Source organism: Thalassophryne amazonica, chromosome 8 (genome assembly GCF_902500255.1).
Source record: "Thalassophryne amazonica chromosome 8, fThaAma1.1, whole genome shotgun sequence".
In the NCBI taxonomy this organism is placed as follows: Eukaryota; Metazoa; Chordata; class Actinopteri; order Batrachoidiformes; family Batrachoididae; genus Thalassophryne; species Thalassophryne amazonica.
The window spans coordinates 70722409-70738262 of record NC_047110.1 but is presented as its reverse complement, the minus strand read 5'-3'; the positions used below and the strand labels follow the sequence as shown (position 1 = coordinate 70738262).

The 15854-nt window shown below is 41.6% G+C and overlaps 1 protein-coding gene across 3 annotated transcripts in view; it reads left to right on the top strand.

Moving 5' to 3' along the window:
• Positions 1–15854, top strand: part of grm3 (glutamate receptor, metabotropic 3) — a 188404-nt gene that overhangs the window by 152283 nt on the left and 20267 nt on the right. For all 3 annotated transcript variants that reach the window (XM_034176630.1, XM_034176626.1, XM_034176627.1), the window contains 5 exons: positions 8192–8434; positions 8573–8762; positions 10314–10623; positions 10738–10931; positions 11045–11177. In XM_034176630.1, the coding sequence (XP_034032521.1) occupies positions 8192–8434; positions 8573–8762; positions 10314–10623; positions 10738–10931; positions 11045–11177 (1070 nt within the window). The remainder of the gene's footprint in view (positions 1–8191; positions 8435–8572; positions 8763–10313; positions 10624–10737; positions 10932–11044; positions 11178–15854) is intronic.

The following is a 15854-nucleotide window of genomic DNA, read 5'->3' as shown; positions in this document are numbered from 1 at the left end:
TTTGGAATAAGGCTGTAACATAACAAAATCTGGAAAAAAAAGTGAAATGCTGTGAAAACCTTCCAGATCCACTGAAGTTTAGTCTGATAAAATTACATCTAATTCTTTAAAAAAAAAGAAAAGAAAAAAGAGAGAGACATGTAATTCAACAATATATTTAAAGAAAACATATAGACCACTTTGATTAAAAAAACTAATCTATCCTCTGTCAGACTGAGTGGACAGAGACACAAATGCAGGACTCAACAAAGCATCTCTGGTTTTTAAGATTGTTTACTGTATGATTAAGCAGGGTCCGGTACACAAAAAGGCAGTCCAAAAACAGCAAACAAACCAGGTACATCAGGCAATAAGGTGTGGTTGAAAAACAGGCAGGTGGTCAAAAAAACACAATGTGGCAAGCGGGACTAGAAAAACACAAGAACAGAGCTGGCAGCGAAGGCATAAAACACAATGATTTGGCGAGGAACTAGTGCAACCAGTGAAGCGTATATACCCTGGTGATGAGCTACAGATTAGAAACAGGTGTGTGAAAAGCTCCACAATAGGGTGTGACCCAAACAGTGTGCACCGCCCACCACCAAGCACAAAGAGAGACAGACAAGAGAGACAGGGAAGGACAATTCCCAAGCAGGAAAAGCCCAGCAAGAGAAATAAGAAACTTCATTTCACAAGGACTTCATTTATGTAACACTTTTCTATATAGCCGATGCTCAAAGTACTTGTAACCGGTACCCATGTTTCATCGTTCCATTGTTTCTGAGTCTGTATCCAGAGGAAGACATCATGCACTATCTTCTAAGAAACTTAATTTTGACATGAACTGTTCTGAAACAGGGCAGCACGGTGGCTTAGTGGTTAGCACTGTTGCCTCACAGCGAGGAGGTCATGGGTTCCATTCCCGTGGCCTTTCTGTATGGAGTTTGCATGTTCTCCCTGTGTTTGCGTGGGTTTCCTCCGGGTGCTCCGGTTTCCTCCCACATCCAAAGACATGCGGGTTAGGTGGATTGGAATCTTTAAAATTGTCCTTAGGTGTGCATGTGGGTGTGTCTGTTTGTTTGTCTATTTGTGGCCCTGCGACAGACTGGCGTCCTGTCCTGGGTGTACCCCGCCTCACGCCCTATGACTGCTGGGATAGGCTCCAGCCCCCCGCGACCCTTAATTGGACTAAGCGGTAGAAGATGGATGGATGGATGGATGTTCTGAAACAAAGTTCGAAATGTTTGCATAGATTTGTTCCCTCTGTTGTTGAAATGTAAGAAAACACAAGTGGATGTCCTAAAATCAGAGTGCTTTGATACATAAACAATACTTCAATCAAGACGACAAAATAAGGAAAGGTTCTAGGCATGAGTCTACCATGTGGCCTCTTGCAAGCTCTGACTGAAATTTCTTCTTTTTAAGAAAATCCTTCTCTCTACCACTCCACCAAGAAGCTGTGTAACTGGCAATGTAACACAATTTCACTATGTCTCTGCAACCATATGCATAGAAGCCTATAGATTTTTCAGAGTTGTCAGGGGCCACTAGATCTAGGCTTTGGAAATGAAAGAAACTGGCAAGCTGTCAAGCTATACTGTATGTAATTTCAGCTGCACTTGCTCCTAATTTTGATCCTGCATGTGATGATAAGATTGTTCCCTGCAGCAATCCCAGACACGTGCAACAGGTGTCAGATGGGTTAAAGATTAATTTAGATTAATCTGGTGCATCAAAGTTCACCAACTTTTAATTGGTTGAGTCTCATTGCATGCTGCTTTAATTTTGCATATATTGTTTTGAGTTATCAAGTTAACAACTAAAGGCAATGGATTCAAATAATTACTCACTGTGTTACATACCTAGGATTTTTCAAAGTCTAGGAAAATGGGTTCATTTGTATTTATTTCTAAATCTATTTTAAATATGGGCTGCCAATCATCCTGATCAGGACTTTACTAAATGCAGGACATCAAATCATTACCTACAGAGGTTTTTCTGACCTGGTTCCATGGTGCTAATATTGCTGACGCTTGTATTCGTTAAGTACCCAACCAGATGGGTGCAGCCCAAATCTGCAGCTTTTAGCATGCATGGAACAGCTTCCAGGAGAGCTGGTGCTCCAACAAAAGCAAAATAAACTTGTGAATCAGGCAAAAATATTCACAGCAAACCCCTTTTTAGGATGTTCCCAAGGTAAAAATGCATATTGATTGTGGCTGTGGTGCTGGATGAGATAAGCAGACATGCACATCACTACATTGTAAGAATGAAGGGGGTATGCTTAAATGTTTTGGAAATTTAAAAACAGATCTCAGCGGGCATTTTTAAATTTAGCTCACAACAGTGTGTAATGTAGACGATATAGAGCAGGTAGCACTGGAAGTAAGCTACATTGTGACTAGTGGGAATCAAACCCTATGTTTGGATACTTAGTATGTATTAACTATCATCTATCCATCAATTTTCCATAACCTCTTACCCCAGTTAAGGTTCACGGGGGGCTGGAGCCTATCCCAGCAGTCATAGGGTGTGAGGCGGGGTACACCCTGGACAGGACGGCCTCATATAGACAAACAAACACATTCACACCCACAGACACACCTATAGTCAATTTAAAGTTTCCAGTTCACCTAACCTGCATGTTTTTGGAAGTGGGAGGAAGCCGGAGCACCCGGAGGGAACCCACGCAAACACGGGGAGAACATGCAAACTCCACATAGAAAGGACCAGATGGGAAGTGATCGGTTAATACATTTTATATGATACCTAAATAGATCCTTGTCATTTGATTAGAAGAGTATGTCACAAGACATTCATTATCCTGTCATTGTATAACGGATGTCATGTACCCATGCATTTTGGTTCTATTTACCGTGCTGTTTTGTCCCATACATTTATCCACACTGAAGGATTAACTTTTTGGAAAAAATGCATCCATGATACGAGGAAGTTAAATCTTTAACAGCCATAGAAGTGCAGTCAGATGAATTGGACAAGTTTCTATTGTGATTTTTTTTTTTGCTGGACTGAGGAAAGCAGATGTGTACTTCCACACCGTCTGATGAGCCTAGCAGATCGCCTGTGGAGTATTGTTAGCTCCTGTGCAGACGCACAGCCATCTGTACTTACAGCTTTCTGTACTGAAAAGAAACACCTGTCTAACTTTAAGTTACATATCATATAACAGATATATTTAGGTGTCATATAACACAAATAATGAATGTTTGTCTACGCTAAGTTGAACGGAAAATTCCATCTTTCAGCTGTTGTATATATTCTTACCACTGCACTCATAAACATTCACTGTTTCGATACTACCCAACCTTTACTGTAGTATGTGATAGAAGTAAGCAAGCAACTATTAGTGACACAATTCAGATGTACTACGCCACCACCATCTTACCTGTCCTTTGACTTGGATGTCAGGAGAAGACGTATGTGCACGTAACACCATGTGGGTGCAGGTTAGAGCTGAACTATGGCAGACATTTCTTTAAACATCTCCTGATATATATGTGTACAATTCAATCGCCCCTTGGATGCTTCTGCAACGTTTATGTATGCCAACTATTATTTTTGAATGTCCCCAGGAAGTTTTTGTTTTACTGCATCATGGGATAGCATAGTGTAGTACGTTTCTGCACTACAGAGGTAGTCCCAGACAGCAAATGGATCCAGGCTGAATGTAGTCCAACATCTAGTACCAATCCTGAAAACGGAGTTTTCACAACCCTGAGTTTATAACTGCTAATAGGTATTTTTTGCCGAGTACAGATAAAATTGCTTATCGTTATGCTAACCCCATGTTCTTGCCACGGTGCCGTGATGCAGACCACATCTGTCCCAGATCCGTGCCAGATATGGGCTGTAAACGGGTGATCTTTTGCGGATCCGGTTCAGATCTGGTCCGGATCTGTTTCTAGAACTGTAAAGTGGAGCCGTGCCGAATCTGGGCCAGGGTGCAAAAATTGTCTGGACTGGATGTTTTCAGGATTGGTACTGGATGTTGGACTACATCCAGCCCAGATCCATTTGCTGTCTGGGCTCATCCAGGTACTGTTCAACTAGTACTAAATTCCTGCTCAGACACCCTGCAGATTGTGCATACTGCTTTTTGTCTATGATATAGTATGCTATAATGCATATTCAGATGTAGCCACAGTCTCTCATCCACTTCACGCTGTGTAATCCAGGGATAAGCACTGTGTCTATATTACACCGGCAGTCGGCACAGCTAACCTTCAAGTTAACTTTGACAACTGCTAATTAGCTTACTGTAAAGTTAACTGTGATAATGCTAAACTGATTAACCCCTAAAACATTTAGCTAATGCTAATGCTAACCACTGTGTTTTATTATATGAATTTAAACAGTAGTTTCTATTACACATCAATTTAATCACAGTACTGAAGGTATTAAATTGATGGATTCCTTCCAACGTTACTTGTCTGTTTCCTTGGATGTGACACTTCATCTGCATTGTCTTAATCCACCCAGTTGTAAATGGGCCATGTCCTTGGCTACGGAACAAGGCTACATTGGACTGCTGTCCCGTCCATTCGAAGTTGTCGGCTCTCATTGAATCCAGGGATATGCACAGGCACCACTGTGCCTCAGGGCCTATATAGGACTTACTTCTGCTTCTTCTACAGTGTGGAACAGAGTGAAGGAGCCAAAGGCTGGTGCTGCCTGTCTCAGCTCTCCGCGGTCACCAGCTTTCATCAGCTTTAACTTGGACCCACATACACTTCTGTGATAAGCCGCTTTGTCACGTCAGCAAGGTCACCGATGTGGTTAGAAGGATTCACCCGTCTCTCGAGTCCCCCTGAATCCATTGCTCTCTTGATGTGATCTGTTTGATGGAAGTCAAGGACAGTACAGGCTCACACCGTTATCTCATTAGTCTGTATTACATGTAATTACTACATACCGCTAATTAACCTTCAGCACACATCTAAGCTGCTAATAAGGTGTAGTTATGATACTTAGCTGGTGGTAAAATGTGCTTGTGATTGTGTCAGGGCAAAGAGGGCCCTGCTTGTCTTATTGCTCTGTGTTATTAGCAGACTTTATTACCTGCCAAGTGAAAGCATAATGGATTCATATCTTTTCTTCGTCTCCAGATATTATCTCTACCTTCATATTGAAATCATTTTCATTTTGTTGTCACCTGAAGATTTAGCCTCAAAATTCACAGAAAGCTTGACACTTAGAATTATGAAAGATAAATAGAGAAAAAAGATGGAGGGATGTGCCGTCGCTGTGATTTACGGCTTTCATAAAGCCAAACCCCCTCCGCTGCCGTCTGACTGGTGATTCCGCTCTGAACGTGCTGAGCTTTCATAACAATAACACCGCTTTAGCTCTCGTGTGTGTTTGCGTGTGAGTGTGTGTGCTGCACAAGTGAGCGCGCACACTAACAGCGGGGTCAGAGTTTCAGTCCTGTCAGCACAGCCACCCCGCCGTGCTCAGAGAAACACCGTAACCATCACAGTGTAAAGTCTAAGCTAACACAGTGTCCACACAGTCATTGGTGGGCATGGTTCAGCTAATCAGCTAACAGCTAATTAGCTAACCTAAGTTTTTCATTAGTGGATTAGCTTTGCGGCTGACTTTGAAAACCATTAGCAGACCTATTAGCTTCCACTAAATTTAGCTCATAATCAGCTAACATTTTTTTGAATAAAGATTAACCCTCTGGGGCCAATGCCATCGTATATGATGGCTGAGACCAAGCTTTACTAAATTATAAATAGCTTTTTAATGATATGAGATAGGAACTTACTCTTTTTTTTTTTTTTTGCTGAAAAGCTAACTCCGCGGACTTTCGAACCACCATCCACCATCTTTGTACTCCTCATAGAAGCTGTGTGATGACATGAGCAATGTGAGTGTCCAATCTGAATTGATTCACTGTCACATGGTTTTCCAAAATGCAATCGTAGGGCAGATTCACCGCACGTGACACACTAAAGATTGTTTTTAGGAGTGATGTGTTACTAGTTTATTATAGTTTGCTGTGTGTTTTGAATAAATGTGTGTGGAAAATTATTTTTCCACTTTACTTTTTCCTTTCTTATTTCTGATTGTAAACCTTTATTACACTTATAGCATATATATTTTGAAAGTACAGGTTGTCCTGAAAAAAAGAGACATAAAACTTGATTGTGGGATGCAGGGAGAGCTGTTAACAGCAATAATAAAACATTTATGCCAGGCGAGTGAACTGTCCAAAAAATGCCCTTCGACCCCAGAGGGTTAACCAGTCAAAAAACATGTGTAAACACTAAAATTATATGTTTATTCCTATTGGAGCTTATATAACAAACAAAAAAGAAAAACTGACACATTTTGCTCAAAGGCAAGCACCACCTTGAGGAAAAAAGGATCAGGAAGTTAAGCCAGCATAAATGCATTACTTAGATTAAAATTATTTTCCATGTGTATTTTTATTTCACTTTCATCGAATACTTTCTACACTGTGAATAAACTGTTGGAAGTAAACTATTTCATTTCATTTGATCTATGATACACATTTTGTGAGAGCCTCCATAATTACCCAACAACATGTTAAATAATATCTGTGCTAATTACTTATTTTATGTTAGTTATCAAGTATTTGCCTTTGCTATTTGATTAGAAGTCTCTGGGATCTGGTTTACATTTAAACATAAGAGTTAAGTTTCACTTCCATCACTTACATATGTGTAAGTTTTAGATACAGGGAGGGCTCCCCCTATCTGTGATAGCCAGTAACATTAGAAATGTGAGACTAAACCACACCCACTGTAAATGCCCACATTGTATAAAAAGTGCTGTATGACCCATTTTAGGGGCCTTTCACAAGATGGACACTGTCTTTGAGGGTCCCAGGCTTGGTTTTCACATGAGCCTCAAAATGAGGAAAATAATGGTTTGGTTTTTGGTAAGGGGCAGTAAATTACAAAAAGAACCGCGGTAGAAATTACACACATATTAAAGGTTCCACTCTGTTTTTCACAATTTAATAAGTATGAAACCAAGCCAAAGCTAAATTATTATGATAAAATAATGGTTAGCAGTTACTAGTGGCTTCAGCTAAACTTTTTAGCATTCATGCAGTTTAACGTTATCACGGTTAACTAGCGGCTATTTAAGATATATTTTAGGTTAGCTTTGCTTACCATTGCATACAGCCCATTTTCCCAATCTGTATTCTGATTCAGTCCACCAATCCCAGGCTGTACATTGAGGGAAAGAATTCGGCTGGTGATTGTCTTCGGTTACCTGGTGACACAGAGATATGAGGATAGCGGCGGGGTATCACAGACTCAGCGGTGCGGGAAAGATCGACAGCCTTGTTATACGTCAAGGACTGATGCTTTGTAAAGCCGACACTATCCCCAGCCACATCATGGTTTGACAGAGAAGGCAGTCATGTAAACCTCACAGTGCAGTATGTCAGCAGCTCAGACTTGATTGCTCTGCAGTGAGGACAGGACTGGCACTGTACGACTGACATACACTTTGTCTCTGTCAAAACAGCCTAGTACCGACGCTGCCTGCAACGCATCAAGCCATTTTTTTTCCCTCCCTCTATTTTTTTAATTCTGCTTTTCTCTCTTGGCTTTTTAAATGGTTTCAGTGTCCTGCCAATTTTACAATATCTTCAGTTCACACATCCTCAGGGTAGATGGTAATCCTTTCATAACATCTTGTATACAGACCAATTTGGCAGTTTCAGCAAAGTACCTCCCTCACAGAAGAGACCCAGGGGCTAATTCTACCAGTGTGTGGGTAGCAGTAGCACTGCCCAGAGATTCAGTCCTCTACCTTCACGCACACGTGACTTTATGGGCAATTTGTTAATGATGCATTTTGTAATAAATGTTGTCAGACCTGAATTTAGAGTGGTGTTTTGTCCATAAGTGGCCCGAGGGAAGGTAGGAGAGGCCATTGATACACACAGAGAACACTAGGCATACCAGGCATTTATAGCCTCTTGGCAAATACTTGTGCATCTGGCTGGTCTTCAGTAATGAAAGAACTATTGTAATGTCCTTCATGGTCTCTTCTGGATCCCAAAGGCTTAACTGACCATAGCATATTGTTTCTGACTTGAGTGCTGTTTTTACCTGCTTTAGCAAAGAGACATCAAGAGGATGAGTGTCTGGTTGTGTAGCTTTAAACTTCTTCTTCCACTTTTCTATCATTTTCTGTTCCATTGCAGCCCCTTTCTCTCCTCCAGGCAGTGAGACTGTAGTGAAGTTTGATTCACAAGGGGATGGCATGGGCCGGTACAACATCTTCAGCTACCAGCGATACGGCGATCGTTTCAGTTACGTGCCAGTAGGCGAATGGGCAGAGACTCTGAGTATGAGTGGTGACTTGATTCGCTGGCCCAGAGATGCAGTGCCGACCTCTCAATGCAGTGACCCCTGTGCACGCAACGAGATGAAGAAAATGCAGGCAGGTAGGAATTCTGTCTTTTTTTTCTTTTCTTTTTTTGCTTAGTTTGTTTGTTATGTTTGATTATAGTTATGGTAGATACCAAACCAAACCAGGTGTTGAAACCTCCCAGACTTCTTAAAATTTGCACTCCATTTCTCAGGTGAGTACTGCTGTTGGATCTGTACAGCCTGTGAGCCTCATGAATACCTGGCTGATGAGTTTACCTGCTCACCATGTGTACCTGGCCAGTGGCCAACTGAAGATCTAACTTCCTGTTACGACCTACCTGAAGACTACATCATGTGGGAAGATGCCTGGGCCATTGGTCCAATTACTATTGCTTGTGTGGGGTGAGTAACACATAGCTCTTCCCCTGATCTCTGATCTTCCACACAAACAGTGACTAACCAGCTGTTAAAAGGTCTGTTTTTACTTCCATACTGATGTCTACCTGAGTCATCTCAACTGATGTTCAGAGATATTCGTGTGGCTGTTTGTCTTTACACTTCTAGAATATGTCACCACTGGTCGCGGTGATATATGGCAACTAGAAGCCTGGAGTGGAATAGGTTTTTGTTGTTAGCATAGTATATTGCAGGTGGATAATAAAGCTCCCTTCTCACTTTCAGAGATGGATGAAGCTTGTGGTTTTATTCCTTCTTCTTACCAGACCGTACCTTACCTTAGAGTGGCCTGGTAGTGTCTGTATATTCCAGGATGACCTTTGCATATTTTGGTAATCCCTTGTATTTCCGTAACATTCAGTGACATAATATAAAATCACTGGCCTGTGTGATCACTTGCCCCTGTCCACTGCTCATAGGGCATCATATCAGACCCTTTACGCTATCCTTGCAGGTGCCAAGCCCACATGGAGTGTACAACATGTTGTTTTGTCAGGTTGGGCCAGACCAAACCCCACAATGGTTAACCTGTTCATCAGAGAGCCACCCCCTCCATCCCTCACTCCATGGCCCAATTTCCCTAACCTGGGCGAGGTGACTCTGTACCTACTTCTGTGCATCATAAAGAGTCTTACTGAATAGCCCTTTGTCTGTCTCCTCAAGGCAAAACTCTTGATTTACCAGTTACACTCCTATGCTCACCTGCGGCCATGAACTTTCAGTAATGGTCAAAAGAATAAGATCACGGATGCAAGCGACGGAAATGAGGAATCTCCCTCAGGTATCTGGTTTACACTTCAGGACAGGGTGAGAAGCTCAACTCTCTGGGAAGGACTGAGAGTAGAGGCACTGCTTCTTTGCATCAAAAGGAGCAGCTCAGGTGATTTGGGCATCTAGTGAGAATGCCCCCGGTTGTCTCCAATGGGAGGTCTTCCAGGCACATCTAACTGAGACAAGACCCTGGGGAAGACCCAGGACACACTGAAGGCCTTATATTTCCCAGCTGGCTTGGAGATGCCTTGGGATCCCCCTGGAAGGGTTAGAGGACTTAGACGAGGATATGGGATAAGGATAAGTGTGGGGTGAGCTGCTTGCTCTATTGCCACAGTGACCCAGACACGATAAGTGACCAGCTGTGAGCTTTAAACTAAGGCTTATCATGGTTATAGTCTGTGAGCTTCCAGGCTGCATATCCGTGAAAGTGAGAATGGGGTTGATATCGTAAAAGAAAGCAACTCTCTTAGCTTCCTGTTTTCTGAAAGTTGCCTGACTTCCTCAGTGTTTTATATAATAATCAAGCTCCTCTGTGAGCTCCCTTATTTTCTTGTGGTTAAAGCCCATAAGTTCATGCCGATGTGTAAAATAGAGGACATATCGGTGAAAGTTGGGACAGCTGCACATCAGAATATCTAAAAGTCTCTGTGTTTTCCTTGTGGGTGAGATGTACCACAGAGGTGCAACAGCCCAGAATTAAAAACTCCTTAACCTTATTTCCAGGTTCTTGTGTACTGGTCTGGTCTTCTGGGTGTTCATCCGACACAACAACACACCGCTGGTGAAGGCTTCAGGCCGGGAGCTCTGTTACATCCTCCTGTCAGGAGTCTTCATGTCTTACTCCATGACTTTTCTCTTCTTGGCCAAACCTTCGCCTGCCATCTGTGCCCTGCGGCGCCTGGGCCTCGGAACATCATTTGCCGTCTGCTACTCTGCCCTGCTCACCAAAACCAATCGAATCGCTCGGATTTTCAGTGGGGTGAAAGATGGAGCGGGCGCTGCGAGGCCACGCTTCATTAGCCCATCCTCTCAGGTGAGCGATTACAGCATCAGTCCATCCATCTGCATCAGTCAGACGGATGGATAGACGGACAGCAGATCTTTATCACTTCAGTTTCCTCTCCTCTATTCATGCCTTCTGACTCAGGTATTCATCTGTCTGAGTCTGATTTCGGTTCAGCTGGTGATGGTATCTGTGTGGCTGCTGCTGGAAGTACCGGGGACACGGCGCTTCACGTTGCCAGAGCGACGACAGACTGTCATCCTCAAGTGTAATGTTCGTGACTCCAGCATGCTGATCTCACTGGGATATGATGTGCTGCTGGTCATCCTGTGTACTGTGTAAGTGTAGATCTCAGACTGCAGTGTTCCAGGTATATCCCTGGAACCCACAGTTGTTTTGGAATACTATTATTTTAATCCAGAATCTTATAAGTGCAATCCTTTCTATCTAGGTATGCCTTCAAGACCAGGAAGTGCCCTGAGAATTTCAATGAGGCCAAGTTCATTGGATTCACCATGTACACCACCTGTATCATTTGGCTGGCCTTCCTTCCCATCTTCTATGTTACATCAAGTGATTACAGGGTACCTTCTTCAACATGTGTCGCAAAAACACTGAACAATCTAATCCTGCTAGTAAAACATCAGCTCTTTTTTTTAAACCCTTGTCTGTATATCACTCTAGTATGATTAATAAATTAAAGGAATGGGACATAAACGCACCATTCAACAGTGACATTGACAATGACATGAAAAATCTTGATGAACACAATAACAGCAAGGGCGTCAACAAGGGCATTGAAGAGAGAGAGACAGAGAGAGAAAAACAAAAAACAAGACAAAGACCATGGTTAACAGAGGAGGTTGTCAGGATAGAAACAACCAATCTCTGTAGAACTGCTGATTATCTATGAATGCCTCACAGCTGCCATGGTGAATCTTGACCACGTCCGGTCAACTCTCAAGACTATTGTGGCACATCCCTGTGTATATTTTTGCTGCATTTTTGATAAAAATGTAAGACTTACTTGCCAAAAATATCCAAGAATGCCTAGGATTGCCCTCAAGATTGCAGCAAGACTGCAGGACAATCGCCAGAGAAGCTGTAAAAGTTCCACAGCAGTTTTAAACAATTTGAAAATGATGTGGCCCTTTTGATCTCTACTATCTACAAATACACCTTTGCCAAGGGTGTCCAAAACTCATCCAAATGCAACAAATTCTATCCCCAAGACCCACGACAATTTGATTGCCATGGTGGTGCCATGGTCAAAAATTATATACAGTTGTGCTCATACGTTTACGTACCCTGGCAGAATTCTTGATTTTTTTTTTTTTTTTTTTTTTTTGTCCATTTTTCAGAGAGCATGAATAATAACACAAAAAACTTTTTTTACTCATGGTTAGTGGTTGAGTGAAGTCATTTATTGTCAAACAACTGTGTTTACTTATTTTAAATCATAATGACAACAGAAACTACCCAAATGCTCCTGATCAAAGTTAACAAAACCCACTTTTTAATACTGTGTGTTGCCCCCTTTAACATCAATGACAGCTTGGAGTTTTTTGTGGTAGCTGTGGATGAGGCTCTTTATTTTCACTGATGGTAAAGCTGCCCATTCATCTTGGCAAAAAAACCTCTAGTGCCTGTAAATTCCTGGGCTGTCTTGCATGAACTGCATGTTTGAGACAGGTTGACTTGGCCTTGTGTTTTGAATCCTTGCCATGTTGGAACGTCCAAGTACGTCCCATGCACAGCTTCTGCGCTGATGAGTGCAAATTTTCCTCCAGTATTTTCTGATAACATTCTGCATTCATCCTGACATCAATTTTGACCATCTTTCCTGTGTCTTTGTAGCTCACACATCCTCAAAACCTCAGCGATCCATCTCTGTGCTTCACAGTAGGAAGGGTGTACCTTTCAACATAGGCCTTGTTGACTCCTCTCCAAATGTAACGTTTATGGTTGTGGCCAAAAAGTTCAATTTTGATCTCATCACTCCAAATTAATTTTTTCTCTGTGCTGTTTGGCATATTGTAAGCATTTCAAGTGCATCTTGTGCATCATATGCATCTTGTGCATATTGTGCATCTTGAAACAACCACACCACTTTGTTTCAGAGAGTCCTATATTACAGCTGAAGTTATTTGTGGGTTTTTCTTTGCATCCCAAACAATTTTTCTGGCAGTTTTTGCTGAAATTTCTGTTGGTCTACCTGACCGCAGTTTTCCACTTCTTGATTAGCATTTTAACACTGCTGATTGGCATTCTTAGGTTCTTAGATATATTTTTATATTCCTTTTTATATGCCTTGCCTGTTCAATTACCTTTTCCTGCAGTTTCCTTGACAATACTTTTGCTTTCCCCATGACTCACACACTGGAAACTTCAGTGCAGCAGTGGATGAAAGATGCAGGGGTCTGTCAGGAGCCCAGAAACTCACTGTCATTTGATACACACACACACACACACACACACACACACACACACACACACACACACACACACACACACACACACACACACACACACACACACACACACACACAGACAGTGATTACAAGCAAACAGATCACATGTGAGGATGTTTACCTTTAGTAACCATACAACCCTCATTGTGTTAACTTTGGGGGAGGAGGTGATTGGCTAGTGGTTAAGGTGTTTGGCTCGAGACCAGAAGATCCTGGGTTCAAATCCCCGCCTGACTGGAAAATCACTAAGGGCCCTTGGGCAAGGTCTTTAATCCCCTATTGCTCCCTGTGTGTAGTGAGCGCCTTGTATGGCAGCACCCTGACATCGGGGTGAATGTGAGGCATAATTGTAAAGCGCTTTGAGCATCTGATGCAGATGAAAAAGCACTATATAAATGCAGTCCATTTACCATTTATAACTTGTGTGCATGTTATCAGGCCTAAATAACCAGGGTATGTAAACTTTTGATCTGGGTCATTTGGTTAGTTTCTTTTGTCATTATGATTTAAAAAGAGTAAAATATAGTTGTTTGACAATAAATGGCTTCACACAACCACTAACCATGAGTGAAAAAAATATTTTTGTGTTATCATTCATATTCTCTGAAAAATGGCCAAAAAAAATCTAAACTTCTGCCAGGGTATGTGGCAAACTACATGTGGCAAAGGGGTTTTATCAAGAGTGTTAAGACTCACCAAGACTATTCCCCAGGACTCACCATAATTTGATAGTCATTTTAGTGTCATGGTGAAAAATTGTATATGTGGGAGCCTTGGTGATTTTTGGATCCTCTTGATAAAGCCCTGTTCCCATATGCACTGTTTTTGACCATGACACCCCCAAGACTCCACACTGACTTATATGGTGTCATGGTCAATAACTGTGTATGTTGAAATGGGCCTTTATTAAGAGTGTCCAAGATTCAACTCCACCAAGACTTTCCACAGGAACCCCATGATTTGATAGCCCTGTTGGTGTCATGCTGAAGAATTTGTATACTTGGGAAAGGGGCCAAGCACATGTTCAAGTTCAACAGCAGTGAAAGCAAGAGCAGCAAAGGCTTACCTGATCACTACAGATCTAACAAACACACAGACACAACTGTTTGAAAAACTGTAGTGAGTGCTAATTCTACGGTTGCTCATTTGATCCCCCAGAAAAAACAGCCCTCTCTCACTACCCACGCCCGCTTCCTTCTCTTTCTCTCATTCCCCCTCTCGGGAAATAAGCTTTTCTTTGGACTTGTAATCCGACTTTAAGATTAGTCAGGTAGAGGAATAACATCACTCAACAAGACGCATACCCACCCACTCACGCACATATGGTGCACAGAGGAAATGCTGAAGGGTTGATTACTAACGTGCTTGTCTGTGCAGAGAGCTGGTCTTACTTAACCCTTGTCATCATCTATATTATAATAACCAAGTGGCCTCTGCCTGCGTGTGTGCGTGCGTATGGCTTGATCAAGGCGAAACCGAGGGGAGCTGACATTTGCCGTTTGGTATGCTGATGTATTTTGGGTCAAGGATGAATGCTGTGAAAATGGAAAGATGACAGGACAAATATTAGTGATTTTAGCTAACCACTAAACAATGGACATTGTGCTGCAATGCACCATGGGAGTTCAGGGTTTTAGGGTTTAAAATGATGTTATTGTGGTTCATGTTAGATTAACAATGTTGTTAGTGCTATTGTTTTATTGTGTCTTTGTAGTTCAGTTGGTTTAGTCAGCTTAATTAAGTGTTATGTTGCTGTTACATTGAGTGACTTAAGTGTCATGCACCCGGTACATAAGTGAAAAGTGTAGTGTTTTCAATGTCTTATGCCACAGTCGCTGTTTGTCAAATTAAAAGCATTTGTTTACAGCAGAATACAGACCAGACAAAAAGCTCTGCGTGTGTGTGTGCGTGTGTGCATGCATGCAATTTTGATCATGCACAAACTGGGGAGAGCTGACATTTGCCGTTTGGTATGTTTATGTTTATAAATTTTGGGACAGGAATGAACGGCAGCAAAACCGAATGGTAATAGGGCTAATATTTTTAGAGGAGCTACATATTAGCTAACAACACTGAACAATGGACATTGATATTTACATTCTGGACTCACATGCCAATCCAGCAGGGGGCGGTAAATCATCTATATATTCAAAGCTTGAGTGAGTGCGTGATTTTATTTAGTAAGTTCAGCGTAAGTACGTAATATAATTGTAAATACATTAAAATTACATGGATGACACATAAAAGTGAAAATACTTATTTCTGTTGTGGTCCATTTAAAAATTAAATCAAAATAAAAAAAATTAGATAATAATGATAATATAATAACAATAATAATAATGATAATATAGTGTGTATGTATATACACACTATACTATACATGCAATAACTTAAACAATTCATAAATACATTAAGATTAAATTAAGATTACATTAAAATAACATTTTAAAAAGTACGTAATTAACAGGAAATAAAAGGGGTGCCCAAGTTCGGTCCTCGAGATCTACCTTCCTGACACTCTTAGTTGTCTCCCTGTTCCAACACACCTGAATCTAATGAAAGGCTCATTAAAACCCTGCTAAGGAGTCTTTCATTGGACTCTGGTGTGTGTTTGCACTTGTCAACTAGTTCAGATAACATTCTGATCATTGGGGACGTTAACGTTCATATAAATAAGCCTTCTGATCCCCTCTGCAAATCATTTATGGAAATTGTGGAGGCATTACGATTTCGGCAATACATTCGGGACTTGACGCACATTAGTGGAAATACCCTGGATTTGGTTCTTGC